Raw genomic sequence first — 21,911 nt, 5'->3', positions numbered from 1 at the left:
TAAAACGCAAATTTGTTTTAGCCACTTGTATATTCTCAGATATATATATATTTTTAATTTTATTTATTTATATATATATATATATATATATATATATATATATATATATATATATATATATATATTGTGTATATATAAGGAAGAATCAGGCTAAAATTTGTCACACCCCAAAACCGGAACGGCGGAAACGTTCTGGGGTGGATGACGTCATGTCAAGTATCACAACATATGCAGTATAGTAATCAAAGTACAACAACCATTGCATTAATAATAATAGTTTTACATAGCTTACATTACAATACATCAAAGTAATACAGGTAATGATATAAATGCAGCTTGGTACTAAATTGCCTTCATCAAAAGCTCCGGGGATGTACCTATCTAATGGTGACCTGAGAATACAAGTTATTTGAAAAGCGAGTATCAGCATTTTTACAAATGCTGGTGAGTTCATAAGTATTTAGTGTCATTTTATCTAAATAACTTTATAAAAGTAGTAGTTTTAGAATATACAGTGTATTAGAGTCATTTCCAGAAAATCCTATATTTTCTTTATTAAAAGCAATCTTCTACCAAGACTGGACGGAGTTATGTGGTAAAAAGTAGTTTTCCCTTAAACATTATCCTTATCAAAATACATAATTTGATTATTAAAGAAAGCAGGAGAAATCAGGGAAAATAACATATGCCTCAGCAGTGAAGACTGCTGACTAAGGCAATAGAATTCATAGACTCCAAGAGAGTATAGAACAAACGACACGCCTGGCTCAGTCTAACAAAAGGAGACACAGACCCCAGACGGTACCAAATGAAATGTACAACTAACAAGGTCTAAAACAGAGAATACAAACCCCAGACATTATTAAATGAAAGATGCAACTACTAAGGTCTAAAATAGAGAATACAGACCCCAGGCGGTATCAAATGAAAGATATAACTAGTAAGGTCTAAAACAGAGAATACAGACCCCAGATAGTATCAAATGAAAGATACAGTGTAACGCCCGTAGATCCGGGCTAGTCAATTTAGAGATAATAGGGGTCGAAAATGACTTTTCGACAAGATATTATTTAGAATAAATAATTTGAACCAAGTTGTAGTATATGTCACAAGGTGTCCGTACATATAAAGAACGCCGAAATCCGAGTTATAACGAAGAAGTTATGACTCATCGAAGTTTCGCGACGGAACCGGCACGACACCGGGAAGCGTAAAAAGTGAATTTATGATAGAGTGAGATTTAGACTTAGTGATCTAAACAAAATTCGTAGAATATGTTAAACCGAGAAAATCCATAAAAAGAACACCCAAATCTGACTTTGTATGAAGAAGTTATGATTTTTCGAAGTTTCGGATTAGCAGTGTACAGCCCGAAACTCGAATTTTAGTTCGAGCAGCTTTTGGCTTATTCGACCTAAATAAGAGTTGAAGATCTCATTAATAGGAACTCAACGGTAAAAAGACAGACGAAAACGGAGTCCGTATGAAGGAGTTACGGATTCTTCGCGGTCATTTAACAATCTAAACGCCTCGTACTGTTAAATTTAAGATCGGTTGAGAATTAGCCAATGGAGTCAAAATGAAAGTTGTAGATATTATTTTTACCTACGCGTGGATATAAAGACCGTCAAAAATGGAGGTCGTATGTGAAAGTTACGGATTTTAGAAGTCGGAAGTGTGCTGTGCGAAAATGGGTGATGTGGCACAATCTTGGCCATTGCTTTCTCCCCAAGTCTTGTCACTAGATGGTGACATGTGGCACCAAGTTTAGCCATTTTCACCCTATAAATACCACCTCTCCCACCCTCATTTTCTTCACACATTTCCCATTCTTTCTTTTCTTTACTCTCTCTCTCTCTCTCTATAACCTCTCTCTAGCCCCGAAATCCCCCGAAAAAGCCTAGGGAACCTCCCTAGCACGAGGCGGAAGCCCCGGAGTGCTCGACGGCTCCGAGAAGAAGAGCTTTTCTGCTCGGAAACGCTGCTCCAAGCAAAGCCTGGTTTTCTATAAAACCCGCTGTAAGTGAGCTACGCCTACGCTATTTTTAATATAGTTTTTATTTAATTTTATTAACGTTATTAAGAACATATAATAAATACTTGGGTTATTATTATGGGTTATATAAGTATTTTTTAACGCTTATATAATAGTAATAATAGCTAGACTATTAATTAGTCTCGGTGAATAATAGACTAAAATCTATTGGTGATAATACTAGGTTTCGTCGAAGGAAATTATTTTAAAGTAAACGAAGCGCTGTCCGAGTACCGAGTCACCACCTTCTCAGGTGAGTGCATGGTCCCTTTCATCTTACACATAGATATGAAGTATTTATTATATAATTTACGTGTTGTGAGTGCATGGTCCCTTTTATCTTACATATAGATATGAAGTATTTATTATATAATTTACGTGTTGTGAGTGCATAGTCTCTTTCATCTTACACATAGATATGAAGTATTTTAATATAAATTACGTGCTATGTGTACATATTGTCTGAATACTTGCTGTCTATGCTGAGTGATAGATTTTTATACATGTTTTAAATGATTTAAACTGTATACGTATTTTATATCTACAAAACGTGTTAGGAAAAACATGGGTAGATGAAATAGTTGTTTTGTGATAACACGATGGGAGACATCAGTGTTGTCAGTGATCCAGTCATCAAGTGGAGTATAGATGACGACTATGGATGATACTAGACGGTCCAGTGGAACGATAGCAGTTTCGTAACATGTAGGTATTTTTGAAGTAGGTGCTCATTAGGTATTTTTGAACTGAGTGTGTTCACTACGTATCTTTGAACTGAGTGTGTTCACTAGGTATTTTGAACTAAGTGTGTTCACTAGTTACTTTTGAACTAAGTGTTTACCAGATGTTTCGGACTACGTGTTCACCATATATATTCTATAAGCCTTGGTAATGATGGACTTCGTGTCGATTCCTTAGGATGATCCTTAGGACTAAATAAACGAGGAATAACTGATTCTTAGGGTGGATCCTTAAGACTAAAGAAGATAATGGGGATGGGTAATTGGGTTGATTGTTTGATTGTTTAAACATAATAATTATATTATTGTGGGTTGAAAACCCTATGTACTCACCAGGTTTCCCAACCTGACCCACTCAGTTTATTTATATCACAGGTGTTGATACGAAGTCACTTTACACTGAGAGATTTAAAGAGATGTAGATCACTAGTGTAAATAAATGTAAGTTCTGTTTATGCTTATGTTCCTGTATTGACGATGACATCCCAAACGTTTTAAAATGAATAAAGTACGTTTCTTCGGAAATGTTTTAATAACGTATTTATCATGTTTTTCTGGGAACAAATTCCGCAACATTTTTATTAAAAGAAGAACTCTGATTTTTAAGCATAAACAAAAATCGGTCTTTTATGGCCGTGAAAATGGGGATGTCACATACAGCTAGCAAGGTCTAAAAACATTGTGACTCTAAGAGTGGGTTTTCCAACATACAATGTAAAATACCGTTACCTTAAGGCCATGTATTATAAGGTAACCTGGGATACTCGTAACCATACTAACCGACACTAGAGTACTTGACGCCCTGCAAGCATCTATATAAAATATGACATTTGTCACCCCTTTGCTTGGTAGGCCGTGGACTGTAGCTAGCAGTCAGGGTGCGGGGGTGTCAATCCCGTATAGATCTATACACACAATGTCCGCTCTCCCTACAGGAGACTCTGGTTACCAACTAGACGATGGAGAAGGTCGTGTCCCGAAGATGCATCCTAAATAGTGGGTAGTGAATTTCCAATATAAGCGCTGGACTAGCAGTAGAGACTCATAACTGAACTGACTAATGTAACCCTATATGTCTATGTTTGTACACATAATATATAACTAATGATCAAATGACATTCGGACGGACATCCGATCCCACCAGACCACATCTCAACGAAGAAAAGGAAATAGGGCGAACAAGCCTTCCTAAGTCCTCCAACCATTGTTTATATGCATCTATACAAGCATAGACATACATCTAACTACGTTTGAGTGTGTAATAAGTGGAAACGTATCGTAAAGTATAACTGAATCATGATGTATAAGCGAATCGTGAAGTATAAGTGAATCGTGATGTATAACCGAATCATGAAGTATAACCGAATCGTGAAGTATAAGTGAGTCGTGTTGTAACATCCGAAAAATACAACCAATTTAAATTTTTCAAAACAACCTGATTTTCATTAAAATGTTTACAAAAAGGTTTTCAATACAAGTCATTAGAGTATTCCCAGAATCACATTGCTACAAAATCATGAGGAGCGGTACGATCGCGCCTTCGCCTTGCCACAGTCTCCTGAAGAACCTGAAAAACATTAAACCACAACTGTAAGCCCGAAAGCTTAGTGAGATACCCCCAAAATACCAACCACGTATACGCCCTTCCAGGCTACGACCTTCCGGTCCAAAACATATAAAACATACATAACATAACAGAACATAGAACAACCATGCATATCGGGTCTACCGTGTGACTGGTCCGCCGTATCGGGCCTTCAGTCCAACGGATCCATCCTCCGGGTCTAGTCATGTCCTTCGAGTCTACAGTGGGGTTGGTCCGCCCGCATCGGGCCTTCAACCCACCTGGTCCACTCTCTGAGTCTACAGTGTGACTGGTCCGCCCGCATCGGGCCTTCAGTCGGCCTGGTCCACTCTCCGAGCCTCGGCACGTCTGGTCCGCCCTCGTGGGGCCTACAGCCTATCCGGACCGCTCGCTGGGCCTTCGGAACAACCGGTCCGCCCTGGGTATCTTGGCCTACAGCACAAAGCAGGACCCGCCTCAACCCATCTCCAGTCCAAACAACCATGTGCACAAAACATACACTCATATAACAGTCATAGTCAACAAACCGAACAAGCAGATCACATAGCATATCATTACCCTAACCGGGTTACCGACCTAACCGGTCACTAGCATAGCATCACTTTGTATATCGGGAACACTGACCTTAGCAAGGCCTCCTAGCATGTACCATCCTAGCTACCAGGATGCAGACACATCAAACAATAACATAATAACCATAACCGAATCTCAATACAATAAAGGGCCGGCCTTGGTGCCTTAGACCCTGTTGATATAGTGAGGATAACTCACCTCGAAACTGCCGGCTGAAAAGAGAAGATCCCGCTGCTCCGAACTCTGGCACGAACTCCTCCACTAAACATCAAAACATACAACTCAATAAATACCCTTGGAAGACAACTGGTCAACCTTGGACGAGCCAAAGTCAACCCCTGACTGACCCTACTCGCCGAGTCATCCCGATGACTCGCCGAGTCCGTATGCTCAGAACTTCCCTCAATTAGCGACTCAACTCGCCGAGTCACCCCAAGACTCGTCGAGTCCAACAACTCTGAGTCCACTTGCACCCAACTCACCGAGTCATCCCTTGACTCACCGATTCATCGACTCAACCAGAAACATTGGGACTTCCTCGACAAGACTCGCCGAGTCCAAATGGACTCGTCGAGTCCAAGGCCATCTTCAACCTACTCGCCAAGTTGTTCTTCCAACTCGTCGAGTCCCAGGCCATCTTCAAGCAACTCGTCGAGTCCACCCATGTGACTCGTCGAGTACCACCGTTCTGAATCCATACAGAAGCATCTCAGGCCATGCAATTGATCCAAAACATAGATCCAACCTCCTACAATCCATCCATCACGTAAAGTGGCAAACTTTACGTGAATCTAACGAGATCTAAGCCATATTCACCTTAAAACCAAGGTTTGGGACATGGTGGCTTCACTAAGCACTCAAATACAGGAACTTTAATGCACTCTAGGCCTTCAATATTCCAGATCTGAGGTAGCAACCTCAGATCTACCCTCCAAACTCCAAAACATTCCAAGACATACTCCCCACAAACCCCAAAATGATGAAACTAGGAATGCACAGCCTAAGGACGAAGATATTACCTCCAAAAGGTGCCTCAATAGCAGCCAAACTCGAATCCAAGCAAAGCCCTTTGATCCAAGCCACTTCTCCTTAAAGATCTCTTCAAACAACACCTCTCCAAGCTCTAATTTGCTCCACAATGATCTCTCCACGAATTTAGGGTTTCTGGAACTCAAGGGGGGAATAAGGGAGGCTGTAGAGGAGTATAATGCTCTTTATATAGGGCTCAACCCCGAAAATTAGGGTTTTCTCCATACAGCACCTACTCGCCGAGTCCATCTAGGGACTCGCCGAGTAGGCCACTTGACACGCGACCATGACCGCGACCTGACTCGCCGAGTCATCCATGGACTCGCCGAGTCATCCTCTAAAACTTACACTTTCAGCCCTTCAACTCTACTCTTGCGATTCCGGGATGTTACAATTCTCCCCCACTTAAATTAGGCTTCGTCCTCGAAGCCTTCGGCATCTCATCTTCAAATTACTTCCCACGACGCACCACTTGACCTTGACCGAACCAAGTCCCTCAAGGTACAACCATAGAACCAGAAGCTCACTTCTCTTCCCCTACGGTGCCCCCATCACCTACTCAAACCGGGCACCAGCTGAATCCCTCCGATAACCACACTCAACAACCGAGAATTACCCATGATGCTTTACTGCTCCAATTCTCGTCCTTCACTTGACTCATGTGGCTATAATGCCTCGAACCATCGGATCCCCGATTCGAATTCCACTCTATCCATCCCATGACGACCGAAAGACCCATTCTTCCATTTTGGAGCAACTCCCCCGAGTTCTCCTCTCGCAATCACACACTCATGCTGATCTAGCTCTAGCACCCTCAGGTTTGGAAAAACTGATACACTGATGATATCCTCGAACATCCTTCCAGGATGAACCGCTAAAACGTAGCCAAAACCCTGATCAGAATCACATTGAGAGTCCAAGACTCTTTCTCTGTATCCCTTCCGAATCCCTCTCCCTGGCTCTACATCGCGGTATTCCCTCCGCGCCCAAAGCAACATATCAAGTCGAATGAGCTTTTATTCCACCGCCGCAACACACTACTCAAGGACCATCGACGGACCACTCCAATCATAACTCTACACTGCCGCTTTCACTTCCGTGAATTCGCACTCCCTTTTGGGATTTCATTCCTCCCTCTTTCCTTACCAAGGAACCGCTTGTCCGCCCAGTCACCATGGTGCTCATCCCACGCTACATTACCTCTTTAAAGCGTACCCAACATCTATGCATCACCACTACTCTGACTCTCATCACAGGGACTCTCAAGCCCATGCACTACCTTCACTGCTCAAGATTGCTACCTGGGGCCAGACCTCCCAATGTAATCACACTGCAACATACGCAACCCATAACCTTAATCCGATCCAACAATACTCGCAGAGTCTTCAGCATGACTGGACCGCCTCCCCAGGCCTTCAGCCAATCTGGACCACTCTCAGAACCTTCAGCCAATCTGACTGGATCGTCCTCCGAGCCTTCGGTCTGACTGGTACGCCTACCGGCTTACAGTCTATCCGGACCGCTCAACTAGCATTCATCACTCCGAACCATCCCTTCGGGAAATCCTCCCGCACATACCGTTCTAGCCCTCTAGGGGTTCCGAACTCTATCTCCATCATACATGCTCGAACCCGTCCTGCTCCCATGCCTTCCTCAATCAACTGCTCTAGGTCTGTATTCCGCCCCGCACGCCTGTTACTTACTCATACGAGCCTGCTCTCGACTAATAGAAATACCGCTGAATTTCCCAAGCAGCTAAACAACCTCTCAGGCCCAACAATCATCCGGAGAATTTCCAATTCTCCCCCACTTAAGACACTAACAGTTAGTCACCGGTCGCCATCACCGATCTCCCCAAGCAACCTTGCAGGAATCGACACATGCACTCAAAAATGTTTTTCACCAACACCAACAACTTTCATACAATCATGCTCCTATGCTGCACAACCTGCTCGAAAGGAACCCAATATTCAACTATCAATTCCTCAGACTACAGAATCTAACTGGCCTTCAAACCAACGCCGCATCCGCCACCAATCCTCACAAAGATAATCAACGATAGCTCGAAGTACAAATCCATAACCACAACGATCCTTCAGGGAACAAAAGATACTAAAACGAAATCTCGATCACAACTCGCCAAACCCTCAAGGAACAACGGATACCACACGAAAACCCGAAACGCAATTCAACGAAACCAACAGATAACAATACTCCACAACAATCATAAATAATCAAACATCAGAAAGAAACATACCCGCAGCAGCAAGCTGAAAAACACGACCCTAAGCCCTTGGGGGCTCAGCTCCACCCTGATCTCCACCTGTGATCCTCAACGTAGCCGGTGCTGGAGCCTGCATCGGTCCTGTAGCAAGCCGTGGACAGTTGACCTTCAAATGTCCAACCTGATGACAATGATAGCATATCCTCAAATCCCGAACCGGCACTGAATGCCGACAATCCCTCGCATAGTGTCCCTCCTTTCCGCACTTGCGGCACGCTCCACCGGACCGACAAACCCTGGCGTGACCCCTTCCACACTTTCCACAGACGTGGCTACCCTGATCTCCCATCCTGGAATCAACGGTCTTAGACCGTTTCGTTGCCGGCTGCGACTGAACCGGAGCTTGCCTCAGCTCACGCATTTGTAACTCAATCTCTAACTCACGCTGCCTGGCGGCCTCCTGCAACTCCAGCAAAGTCTCGCACCTCTGCGTAGACACAAACTGTCTGATGTCTCTCTTTAGCATACTCAGATATCGGGACATCTGAGCCTGCTCTGAAGCGAACTCAGGGCAAAACATCTCCCTCTCAGTAAACATCCTGGTGATTTCCGTCACCGATTCCGAATCCTGTTTCAGCTCCAAGAACTCCTGAGCCAACCTCTCCCTCTCGACCTGCGGAACATAACGAGTGCTGAACATCTCCCTGAACCGATCCCATGAAATCGCAGCCCTCTGCGCATCCGAGTACGACCTTGTGGTCAGTCTCCACCAATCCTTTGCTCCGAGCCTCAACAGGTTCAAAGCACACCTCACCCTCTGATCAGCAGGGCATGAACACGTGAAGAAACATCCCTCCACATCTGATAACCATCTCATAGCAACGATCGGATCCTGAACTCCATCAAAAGTGGGAGGCTTCGTATTATCGAAGTCCCGATACTGAAAACCTCTACTGGCTCCTCCCCCTGCCGCTGCTACTGCTGCGGTAGCCGCCGCGGCAGCCGTCTCCGTGAGAGCCGCATAGCGCTCATCAAAATACTCCACCATGACGGTCTTGATCGACCCAAACAACTCTGGCAGCTCAGCCCGAAACAATGCAGCAACCTCATCATGCAAGATCTCACGAATCCTCGCATCCAACTCATGCGTACTCATCTGGCTGACAACCTCGGGTTGTACAGACCCACCCGGAACTCCCTCTCCGGCTCCTGATCCTGACCCGGATCCACTCCCAGCGTGCCCTGAAATCTCTATACTGAAAATAAAACACCAAATCTCAGACATATTCCACTATCCCGGGAACCGGCTCTCATCCCAACCCTAGAGGTCATGGTTTCCCTGATACGCGTATGAGTCCGTGCTTTCAGTAGTACGGGCCCATACTACCTTCCACACCAACCCATATTTGTATGAAGTACTCCCACAACACCCTAGCGACACACATAACATCGCTCTATCCTCACAACTAGAGGAACACTAGAAATCTCTCACAAGGAACCCTAGGCTAGCAGGCATCATAAATCAGGCAACTCATCAATAAATCATGAAGATCCCTAGCCTAGCTCTAGCATGCTGTTCTATTAAAGCTCAATAAAACAATTGTCATGTATGGTATTTTGGGGTTACTTACTGGCTCCGGCTGATCGTACCTCCGCGTCCTCCTTTACTTATTTTGAAAACCATTTTAAATTCTCTTTTTGAAAGCTCTCCTCGATTTGAGACTGGAGTCACACAAGTGTTCCTCCAATTCACTCAAACCAAGGCTCTGATACCAACTTGTAACATCCGAAAAATACAACCAATTTAAATTTTTCAAAACAACCTGATTTTCATTAAAATGTTTACAAAAAGGTTTTCAATACAAGTCATTAGAGTATTCCCAGAATCACATTGCTACAAAATCATGAGGAGCGGTACGATCGCGCCTTCGCCTTGCCACAGTCTCCTGAAGAACCTGAAAAACATTAAACCACAACTGTAAGCCCGAAAGCTTAGTGAGATACCCCCAAAATACCAACCACGTATACGCCCTTCCAGGCTACGACCTTCCGGTCCAAAACATATAAAACATACATAACATAACAGAACATAGAACAACCATGCATATCGGGTCTACCGTGTGACTGGTCCGCCGTATCGGGCCTTCAGTCCAACGGATCCATCCTCCGGGTCTAGTCATGTCCTTCGAGTCTACAGTGGGGTTGGTCCGCCCGCATCGGGCCTTCAACCCACCTGGTCCACTCTCTGAGTCTACAGTGTGACTGGTCCGCCCGCATCGGGCCTTCAGTCGGCCTGGTCCACTCTCCGAGCCTCGGCACGTTTGGTCCGCCCTCGTGGGGCCTACAGCCTATCCGGACCGCTCGCTGGGCCTTCGGAACAACCGGTCCGCCCTGGGTATCTTGGCCTACAGCACAAAGCAGGACCCGCCTCAACCCATCTCCAGTCCAAACAACCATGTGCACAAAACATACACTCATATAACAGTCATAGTCAACAAACCGAACAAGCATATCACATAGCATATCATTACCCTAATCGGGTTACCGACCTAACCGGTCACTAGCATAGCATCACTTTGTATATCGGGAACACTGACCTTAGCAAGGCCTCCTAGCATGTACCATCCTAGCTACCAGGATGCAGACACATCAAACAATAACATAATAACCATAACCGAATCTCAATACAATAAAGGGCCGGCCTTGGTGCCTTAGACCCTGTTGATATAGTGAGGATAACTCACCTCGAAACTGCCGGCTGAAAAGAGAAGATCCTGCTGCTCCGAACTCTGGCACGAACTCCTCCACTAAACATCAAAACATACAACTCAATAAATACCCTTGGAAGACAACTGGTCAACCTTGGACGAGCCAAAGTCAACCCCTGACTGACCCTACTCGTCGAGTCATCCCGATGACTCGCCGAGTCCGTATGCTCAGAACTTCCCTCAATTAGCGACCCAACTCGCTGAGTCACCCCAAGACTCGTCGAGTCCAACAACTCTGAGTCCACTTGCACCCAACTCACCGAGTCATCCCTTGACTCACCGATTCATCGACTCAACCAGAAACATTGGGACTTCCTCGACAAGACTCGCCGAGTCCAAATGGACTCGTCGAGTCCAAGGCCATCTTCAACCTACTCGCCAAGTTGTTCTTCCAACTCGTCGAGTCCCAGGCCATCTTCAAGCAACTCGTCGAGTCCACCCATGTGACTCGTCGAGTACCACCGTTCTGAATCCATACAGAAGCATCTCAGGCCATGCAATTGATCCAAAACATAGATCCAACCTCCTACAATCCATCCATCACGTAAAGTGGCAAACTTTACGTGAATCTAACGAGATCTAAGCCATATTCACCTTAAAACCAAGGTTTGGGACATGGTGGCTTCACTAAGCACTCAAATACAGGAACTTTAATGCACTCTAGGCCTTCAATATTCCAGATCTGAGGTAGCAACCTCAGATCTACCCTCCAAACTCCAAAACATTCCAAGACATACTCCCCACAAACCCCAAAATGATGAAACTAGGAATGCACAGCCTAAGGACGAAGATATTACCTCCAAAAGGTGCCTCAATAGCAGCCAAACTCGAATCCAAGCAAAGCCCTTTGATCCAAGCCACTTCTCCTTAAAGATCTCTTCAAACAACACCTCTCCAAGCTCTAATTTGCTCCACAATGATCTCTCCACGAATTTAGGGTTTCTGGAACTCAAGGGGGGAATAAGGGAGGCTGTAGAGGAGTATAATGCTCTTTATATAGGGCTCAACCCCGAAAATTAGGGTTTTCTCCATACAGCACCTACTCGCCGAGTCCATCTAGGGACTCGCCGAGTAGGCCACTTGACACGCGACCATGACCGCGACCTGACTCGCCGAGTCATCCATGGACTCGCCGAGTCATCCTCTAAAACTTACACTTTCAGCCCTTCAACTCTACTCTTGCGATTCCGGGATGTTACACGTGTGGAATAACCGAATCGTGAAGTATAAGCGAGTCATGTGGAATAACCGAATCGTGAAGTATAAGCGAGTCGTGTGGAATAACTGAATCGTAAAGTATAAGCGAGTCATGTTGAATAACCGAATCGTGAAGTATAAGCGTGAATAAGTAGGGGCGTATAATGAAGCAAAAGCGTTATCAAGTAGGAGTTTAAACTAAGTAAAAGTGAAGCAGCGGTATTTAACAAGTAAGAGTAGACGACATGAAAGAAAACTTTGATGAAAACCTTGGAAAAACCTTTATACTTAAGAAAATCACAACTTGGTATTCTTTGGTAAAATAAGTTTGAAAACCTTTAGAGATTCTTTGGAAACTTTTCATAAACCAACTTAAAATGAAACTTTGATAAAACAGTATAAGTGAGAGTTTTGGAACAAGTGAAAACATTTTAGAAAATCATGTATAGTATCTTACTTGGTAAAACAGTTTACAGTGTAGTAAATCCTTGTGCATGCGGGTTATCAATCACATGTGATTGATATGATAACTGGCATGTCTAACTTGTATCCCCCCATAAAACATGTAAAAACGTTTAAAAGGTTCATTCATGGGTATGAACTCACCTGATGTAAGTGGATCCGACGAAGGCGCTGGTTGGGTGCTCGGTGTCAAGTAAAGACTTGGACACACTTAGTGACCTATTAACATATGATAACATATGTTTACATACAATTAGTACATATAATACCAATTAAACAAGTATACGCATCCTAAAGTGCGGAAAACACTTTGATTAAGTGCTAGGGGTGTCCCGGGTAACATTTAAGGGTGTGAATGGCTTAGGAATGGAGTTTACTCTTCAAGAGTAAACTCTATATACATAGTTCATGGCCCTGGGACAACTCCCCATGAGTTTACGGCCGTAAATTCATGGTGAAGGTGTTCTAGGATGCTTAAAGGCCTTATATCAATCGTGGAGTTTTGCTAGGTCCAAATATAAAATGTATGAATGGATTTAAGGCTCTTAAATGGACCAAATGGGAGTTTACGGCCCCAACCAAGGGAGTTTACGGCCGTAAGCTCCCATGGACATATACCTTGGGTGTTTTAAGGGCTTAAGTGATAGAGAATAAATCCTATGCATTTTTCTAAGTCAAATGAAGGAGTTTGGGCACCATTTGGGCACTTATTGGGAGTTTACGGCCCATGAACCACCTCTATGGGAGTTCACAGCCGTGAACTCCTACTCCCTTAGTTTTATTGAAGCTTAAGGCTTTTACAACAATGGTATTACTTCAAAATATTCTTCCAAGGCCATAGGGGGTGTTGAGGGCATTTCTAACACTAGAAATTGAGTTTACTCCCCATGAAAGGGGAGTTTACGGCCCAATCACAATCTTGGGCAGTAAACTCATGTTTACTCCCCAAAATGCTAGTTTAAGGTGTCCTAAGTCCGATTCCATAAGCCTACAAGTCATATCTAAGCCTTAGGGACAATTTGGAGGGGTTTTGGGGCTTAAAAACCCCATTAAATGGCGTTCACGGTCCAAGAGTGTTCTTGGGCCGTGAACACATGATTTTGTCCCTATTTTATGTTTTAAACACGAATTTGCATGCTAGATAGGCTATACAACAAGTTAGGATAGTTTACCTACTCGTTTGGGGTTTGAAACAGACGATTTTTGGCTTGAAAATAAGTTGTAGAGAGAGAGAGAGAGAGTATAGAGAGAGGGTGAAAAAAGTGAAAATGAAGTTTACTCTCCCGGTGTTGGGGCTTAGTGGAAATCTACCCGATACTGCCGTTAAACGGGGCTTTTTGGTCGCACCCGATTTAGTGGTTGCAATATAATTAACTTTTTCCAAATTAATATGGAAATGTAATTTACATGCTTTTACTTTATTTTATTACGACGAATATCGACATAGAACATAAATAAATAGAACATTTATTTATTTTACGACCTCAAATTAAACGGAACTTTTATAACGTGGAATATTCCGTCAACGGAAACGGGGTAATGTAACGGAATGAACTTTGAGTTGTCACAAAATTCATCTGCAATTTCCTCTCCGTTTGATCTGCGATTTTATGGTATATTTTGTTTTTTGTTTTTTGTTTTTTGTTTTTTTTTTTTTTTTAATTTTGACTATTAAATTAATGGGTTTGACTACGTTGAAGAAATCAGAACAAAAACGTAGGGAAATTGCCTAGAGAGAAAGTTTTTGCAAGTTGAAAAGTGAAAATGAAAAAAAAAAGTTTTTATACAAAAAATTAAGGGAAATCACAGATGAAAACCCAAAATCGCAAATGAACTGGTCCATCTGCGAATGTACAAGTGTTTAAGACACAAATCTTCTTTAAACACTTGTATCTTCACAGATAGAATGGTAAATTCACAGATGGATCGTTCTCATATGTGAAATCAATAGCTATTTTTGTAATTGTTATTTTTTTGGTTAAATTTGCAAAGTAATTAGTTTTTTTTTTTTTTTTTTTTTTTTTTTTTTTTTTTTGTAATTTTCTCGACCTGCACAACTTTGGTCAAATCAACTTATATATTACGATTACGATCGTAGAATAAAACAAATTACATTGTTTACATTAATGAAATTAATTATTCTTGGTAATTTGTACAAAAGTATAATGTTTTGTTTTAGACACAAGAAGACACGGAAAGAAAAAGTCAACAGTGTTGTGAATTTTCCGTAATTGTAATTAAGAATAAATTATAGTATAAGATAGATTTGGGTTAACGAGGTCGCTATCCAATTTTACACGCAACATCAATTCACTCCCTCCCTTTTTCCCTTTCTTAACAATCACCCCCTCCCTAGTCCCTCCCCTCCCACACACAAAAACTCCTCGGCTTCATCTGTCACTCTCCGACCACCGCAGCATTCGACAACCGACTCATCATCCGTCCATCTCGCCGTAAATTCCGACAAAAAATCCATCTGTTTCTCCGAATTTCAGGTTCAAACACAATCACAAACACGCGCTGCATCTGTGTGATACAAAATTTCAGATCTGCTTATCGATCAGATACTTGGTAGTTTGGAAACGGTAATCAATTGTAAAATTGTCGAATCAGTTCTTATTTTGTGTTTTAATTTGTATTCACAACTTGTATAGTCGAGCTTTTACATTGATTGAACTAAAGTTTCTTTCATCGTAGATTTTGTGATTTCTTTGATTAAGTTTGAATCTACATCAACAAGTGACCTCGGGAAGTTGTTATGACAATGCCATGTTGGCGCTTAAAAAATTCAAGCTAATTAGGCATTTGAAGTATTCTTACCTCTGTTACTGAATTGGTTTGAGCGGGTAGTTTTCTACTACCTCATCCCAAATTGAAACTGTAATTAACAGCCAGTTTCATGGATGATCCTGATTCATGTTGACCAAAATCCAATAGCGAATCAATTTCAGATCATATACAGTGTGTTTCTGGAAAAGTAGAAATGGAAACTCTTGTCGGTTTGAAACCAATTTGTTTGGCCATAGTAGCTGGTGTAATGTTATTGGAGGATGTTTGCGTGTGGGGTCTTGTAGCACACATGTTACTTGATAAAATGACCTGACAAAAGAATGTGGCTTGAAGTTGGATCATATTACTCAGAGCCAAACATTTTTTACTTATTTTTTATACCTCTTTCTGTATTTGCAGCCATGATTTGGCGACACTGGATTCATCTTCTGGTGCAACTGTAACAACTAACAAGTAACAACCTTCTGAAGTGTTATAGATCCTTATGATGTTCAGATCCAAAATCAAATGGGTGGCACTTGGGGGCCTGGTTTTGTCATTTTTGTCTTTGTTAGTGCACATGTTTCTTGCAAATACAAGTGTGGAGCTAGTACAATACAGTGTGATGACCCGATTTATTGAGGATCTGAATATAGATGTTGTGGGGAAACAGGTAAAACTTGTACTTTAATCTGTAATTCTACATATGTGCATGACATGATATTAAATGGTATTTGTACTTCCATACCTTATATGTTTTTTTTGGTTACTACAGAGTGTCAGATCTAAAAAGTTGTGGAAAAAGGTCAAGTCTTTAGAGGTTTTGCAGCCATATGCAAACCCTAGAAGTAAATATCCTGGTAATGATAATGCCTCTATATTGTCTTACCACATGTACTTGTCTCCTCCCTGTTACTAAAACTTGTTTTTCACATTGCAGTTCCAGTTGAACAAAGTAATGGCTTCATATATGCCAAAATTTTTGGTGAATTTGAGAAAATCAGATCTTCGGTATGTTCATGTTTGGATCTGAGTTTTTCTTTAGTATTTTCATAATCTTTTTCTTAAAGCTTATATGGGCTTTGACATTTTTCTAGATTTGTGATCTTGTTGCCATATCCAGGCTTCTCAATGCTACTCTGGTCATCCCAGAGATTCAAGAAAGTACAAGTTCAAAAGGCATCAGGTATGTTTGTTAGTCTTGGAAACATAAATTAGCCAGTAATCTTTTTAATTTTATTTTGTCACTCTTAATCATTTATTTATTTCCTTTACAATTCCCTGCAGTTCTGAGTTTAAAAGCTTTTCATACCTCTATAACGAAGAACAATTCATAACCTCTCTTAATAACGATGTAATCATTGTGAAAAATCTGCCTACTAAGCTTAAGGAGGCAAGAAAACGCAAAGAATTTCCTACTTTCAAGCCCAAAACATCAGCTTCTCCTGATTATTACATTAAAGAAGTGTTGCCAGAGTTAAAAAAGTCAAAGGTTATAGGATTAGTGGTTATGGATGGAGGTTGTCTACAGGTATTCCTCTAATCATATTTTTGGAGGATTCTTTATTTAAAATAACTTGTCCAATCATATTTATTTAAGTTCTAATATCTATTTTCTTATCAGCCTATTCTCTCATCTAAATTTGTTGAATATCAAAGGCTCAGATGTCGGGTAGCATTCCACGCACTTCATTTCCGCCCTGAAATTCTAGCACTTGCACATCTCATCGTGCAAAGGTTAAAAATTATCTTACTTTTATATAATATCAAATTTAGCAAGTATTAAATTATCTTTCTGTTTGTTTTGGGAAATTGCAACATACTCTACTCTTTTTACTAATATAGCCAATGTACTTTATTTTTTACCCATAGAAACAATATACTTACATTTATTTTTCCATAATAACAACATACTTGCATTTCCTTACTGAAAATAGCAATCTGTAACAAATAAAGCACAATGCCCATATTGACTGTAAAAAGTAAGTGCATTTACTAATATAAGCAATATACATGAGGGTAGTTTAGTCATTTCCCTTTATGGGTAAAAGATAAAGTACATTGCCCATATTGGTAGCAAGAGAAAAGTATGTCGCTATTCTCCACAATTTGCCCTTTTATTTATTTATTTATTTATTTTTTCCACTAATCCACTCCTAATTACACCAGTATTTGAGCAAAACATATTCTTTGCAGGTTACGCGCTTCAGGGCAACCTTATCTTGCATATCATCCTGGTTTAGTAAGAGATAGCTTGGCTTATCAGGGGTGTGCTGAGCTTTTCCAGGTCAGCATTTGTATTTAATTTCAGTTTTAATTTTACAATTAAAATGCTGATGTCATCTATCTTTGTATAGGATATCCATACCGAACTTATTCAGTATAGAAGGGCACAAATGGTCAAACAGAAAATGATCCGTGATGATGTCAGCGTTGACTCATTTATTCGAAAACTAAATGGCTCGTGTCCTCTCATGCCTGAAGAGGTATATCCATTCATATTCATAAGGGTATTTATGTATTCTAGTGTAAATTACAAGAATGGTCCCTGAGTTTCTTAAATTTTTGCAAATTTGGGACCTAAACTTCCAATTTTGCATTTATGGTCCTAGTTGGATAGTTTCATTTCAGTTTTGTACCTTTTTCAGACGGTGTTAACTTGTGCATGTCAGCATGTGTGTTGCACATGAGGGTAGTTTTGTCATTTCCCTTTATATTATTATTTTTATCAAGTAAAGGTCTCAAAATCGACACTTTTTTGTTTTTTTGTTATTTAACTTGAATATTAATTATAATCAACTATGATTTATGGTTTCTTTTATTTAATAATAATATAAAGGTAAATGACGAAACTACCCTCATGTGCAACGCGTGTGCACAACTTCACATGTGAATCTTGACACCGTCTGAAAAAGGGCCCCAAAATTGAAATGAAACTACCGAATTAGGACCAGAATTGCAAAAATTGGAAGTTTAATTCCCAAAGTTGCAAAAAATTACAGAACTCAGGGACCATTATTGTAATTCAATGTTCAATTTATATATCATTAATTTTTCAGGTGGGGCTTCTTCTACGAGCCATGGGATACCCACCAACAACAAGAATATACTTGGCAGGCTCTGAAACATTCGGTGGTCAACGGGTCATGATTCCTCTCCGAGCCATGTACACAAACTTAGTTGACCGTTCTAATTTATGTCATAAACACGAACTAAACACTTTATTAGGAAAGGAAACCCCAATTCCTTCCAACTCTCTCAATTCCATTCCGAAAAAAACCATCAAGGATTCAACACAGGAATGGAATAAGGCGGGCCCTCGTCCCCGACCCCTTCCACCACCCCCAGACCGCCCTATCTATCAACATGAGAAAGAAGGATGGTATGGTTGGATTGCAGAAAAAGATTCCGAGCCAGACCCTTCACCAATTGATTTAAGAGATAAAGCTCATAGATTGCTTTGGGATGCCCTTGATTATATTGTATCAGTTGAATCCGATGCTTTTTTTCCCGGGTTTCATAACGATGGCAGTGGGTCCCCTGATTTTTCAAGTTTGGTCATGGGTCATCGGCTTTATGAGATGGCGTCTTCAAGAACTTATCGACCCGACAGGTGAGTAAACATTTTTTCATGGATTCCAACGGAATTGGAATCCGAGATTCCATTCCGTGGTGTTTTTACACTTTACACCCCTTTCATATCCTAATATAGGTTTCTTATTAAAACGGGCAGGATGTTTCTTGCAAAGCTGTTGAACACTACACAAGACCATCTTTATTTTCCGAAGAGAAGCTGGACATTAGCAGCACGAAAACATCTAAATGACAGCCTGGCGGAGGAAGGACTAGAACGACAGCTCCTTCACTCAAAGCCAATGTCATTCCTCTCTCACCCGCTTCCGGAATGTTCTTGTACTATTTCCAAAAAACCTGGGAAAAATACGTGTCCTAAGTGGATTGAAGACAGCTATACTAAATCCAGATTACAGGAAAGTGAGAATGAACAGCCTGATGATGATGAAGTAGATGAAGAGGAAATGAATTCTGAAAATGAAAGCAAGGTGAATGATTCGCCTTCTTTGGAAGATGATGTTGAAATGGACCCTGATGATTAGGTGTTTAAAAAAGATTTTTAGATTCTTTTATTGCGGTTGCACAGAGTGTGATACAGGTAGAGGGGAAAACGGTGAGGAAACAGAAATATAGTTTTACAATTTTTTTTTTGGGATATAGTTTATACCAATGCCATACCTCTGTTGTTTTTTATGTATTTCATCTGCATAATGTTTTAGGTTTTGAGTTTATGAGCAGTTTTTTGGATCATGAAACAATCTAAACTTTAGATCATATGTACTTGATTCGAGTTGTTTCACTTTTTGTACAACTTTACTTACCATACTCTATAAAAAGACAAAATAAGTACAAAGTTTTGATGAGTTGTTACTTATCAGGCCACGCACTCGGCAAGCCGAGCTTCGTGTGGCAACTCCCACACCTCAGTGCATTGTAGCCGATGAGATAGAGTGTGAGGTATTCGAATTTTTGAATTTTGTTAACGATTTTTTAGTTTTTTTATGATTGATTTTTCAATTGTTTTTCAAAATCTATCTTCTTTTTAACCCTATATAAATACTACCCACTACCTCATTTTAAACCATATTATCTTCACTTTTTCACTCAAGAGCTCTTATTTTTGTGAAAATGGTTTCCCCTTCAAACTCAAAAATTCCAAAAAATATCAAAAGAAACACAAACCTAATCTTGTTTTCATCACCTACTTTTATCTAAAGCAAAAATGATCGACCTAATTCACCTTCTAATTTACACTATTGTAATTTTAAATTCTATCACCTACTTTTATGTAAAGCCAAAATCATCGACTTAATTCACCTTCTAATTTACACTATTGTAATTTTAAATTCTATGTTTTTTTGGTGTGTTGTAATTTTATTTTCTAGTTTATTGAAATTTTAGGTTTTATAAAAATAATTTGTTTGAATCTTTAACTTTTAATATTAATTATTATTATTATTATTTTTAAATAGCATGACAAGTAATTGGCAAAAAAATATGAAGCAGAATCATAAATCCTAAGTAACGGTTAGGTGGACTGTGATAATTTTGACATCACTCCCCAACCTTACCCACCAACAAATACAAATGGGTTAATTATCATCCCATGAGGTAAATGGGGTTCTTTTTATTTATTTATTTATTTATTTTTAAAATAGAATAATATATGTATTTATAACTACAAATTGCTTTTATTCATAATATATGTCTTTTCACGTAAAGCAACAACGATAAATAGATTTTTTGGATAACAGTTTCTTACGCGGAAATAATTATTAGAGTTCATTATTAGTTGTTATGTAATAAAAAATTATCACTTTTAAAAAAAATATTTATGTTTATACATTGTATTTATATTGTCTGTTTATATTATTGATATAAATTAATTAATATTGGTGTCTAAATTAAGAAATGTATTTTAGATAAAGTTACGTACATGAATTAAATATTTTTAATTTTTTTTGCTCCAAATTGAATTTCTTAATTACTTTTCTTAATTAAAGTCTACAAAATTTTGGCAAGTATTAATGAATTATTTATGCATAATTGATTTTTATAAAAAAAAAACTTTATAACTTATACCTCTTAAAATTCAAAATATGACTAATATGTTTTATATTATAGTATAAGATACATAATGTTTTTCAGTTTTATCGGATGTCCCCGAAGGGACATAAGATAATCTTCAATAATATTGATCTTTCAAAATTTTAAAAATAATTGATCTTTCAAAATTTTCAAAACTTCAATTAAATAATTTTTTATTTTCTAAATATATATTTTATTATAATTATATATTAAGATTTCATTATATTTTATATAACTTCTTATATCATAGGATTTCTTTTTTAATTATTTGTAAAACATATAACCAACTCATTAAACAATATCTTTATTTAGTTAAGAGTTTATTATTAACACTTTTTTGCACTATATATTTATCAGTTTTAATTTGCTCGTATTTTTGTTAAAAAACAACATTTTTGAATGATTCAATATGTTCTTCTAAATCGATCAAACATGAAACAGAATGTAATGATTCATTCCATTATTTTGTTTTAAATCTTACTTAGGTCCGTTTGATAATTTCTGTCTGGAAAAGTGCTGTCTGGGAAAGTTTTCTAACTGGAAAAGAAACCATGCTGTTTGATTGTACATCTGATTGACTGTACTAAATGATGAAAAAAAGTAATAATTCAGTAAAAAATAAATTTAAAAAAAGTTATTTAAAAAAATTAATAATCCAATAAAGAAAGAAAGAGGCGGGGTTTGATGTATAATTGTCTTTCCAGCCCATTCAGCCAGAAATATATGATTTTGGGGCTTTCTGGGAAAGACATATCTTACCGGGAAAGATCCATTCTTTTGTGCAAATCAAATAGTCTTTTCGATCCATTCAACCATAAATATATGTTTAGATCTGGAAAGATACGTATCAAACGGGGTCTTAGTCATT

At 39.7% G+C, this 21,911-nt stretch overlaps 1 protein-coding gene across 2 annotated transcripts; it reads left to right on the top strand.

Annotated features, from left to right (window-relative positions):
• Nucleotides 1-14,922: 14,922 nt before the first annotated feature.
• On the top strand, nucleotides 14,923-19,657 carry LOC145035891 (protein EMBRYO SAC DEVELOPMENT ARREST 30-like). 2 transcript variants are annotated; one of them, XM_078984394.1, is made up of 11 exons: nucleotides 14,923-15,198; nucleotides 15,803-16,055; nucleotides 16,158-16,242; nucleotides 16,323-16,393; nucleotides 16,480-16,568; nucleotides 16,670-16,913; nucleotides 17,007-17,119; nucleotides 17,579-17,669; nucleotides 17,740-17,868; nucleotides 18,442-18,995; nucleotides 19,116-19,657. In XM_078984394.1, the coding sequence occupies exons 2-11, from the start codon at nucleotides 15,888-15,890 to the stop codon at nucleotides 19,495-19,497; spliced, it is 1,926 nt and encodes a 641-aa protein (XP_078840520.1). In that variant the 5' UTR covers nucleotides 14,923-15,198; nucleotides 15,803-15,887; the 3' UTR covers nucleotides 19,498-19,657. The 2 variants fall into 2 exon arrangements, with proteins under 2 accessions (XP_078840520.1, XP_078840521.1); XM_078984395.1 differs by lacking the exon at nucleotides 14,923-15,198 and having other exon boundaries at nucleotides 15,916-16,055; nucleotides 16,506-16,568.
• The last annotated feature ends 2,254 nt before the right edge of the window (nucleotides 19,658-21,911 follow it).

The sequence above is a fragment of the Lactuca saligna genome, chromosome 3, assembly GCF_052625555.1.
Source record: "Lactuca saligna cultivar CGN05327 chromosome 3, ASM5262555v1, whole genome shotgun sequence".
NCBI classification, from domain to species: Eukaryota; Viridiplantae; Streptophyta; class Magnoliopsida; order Asterales; family Asteraceae; genus Lactuca; species Lactuca saligna.
Note: the sequence above shows the minus strand (reverse complement) of the source record. Positions and strands in the feature narration are given on the sequence as shown.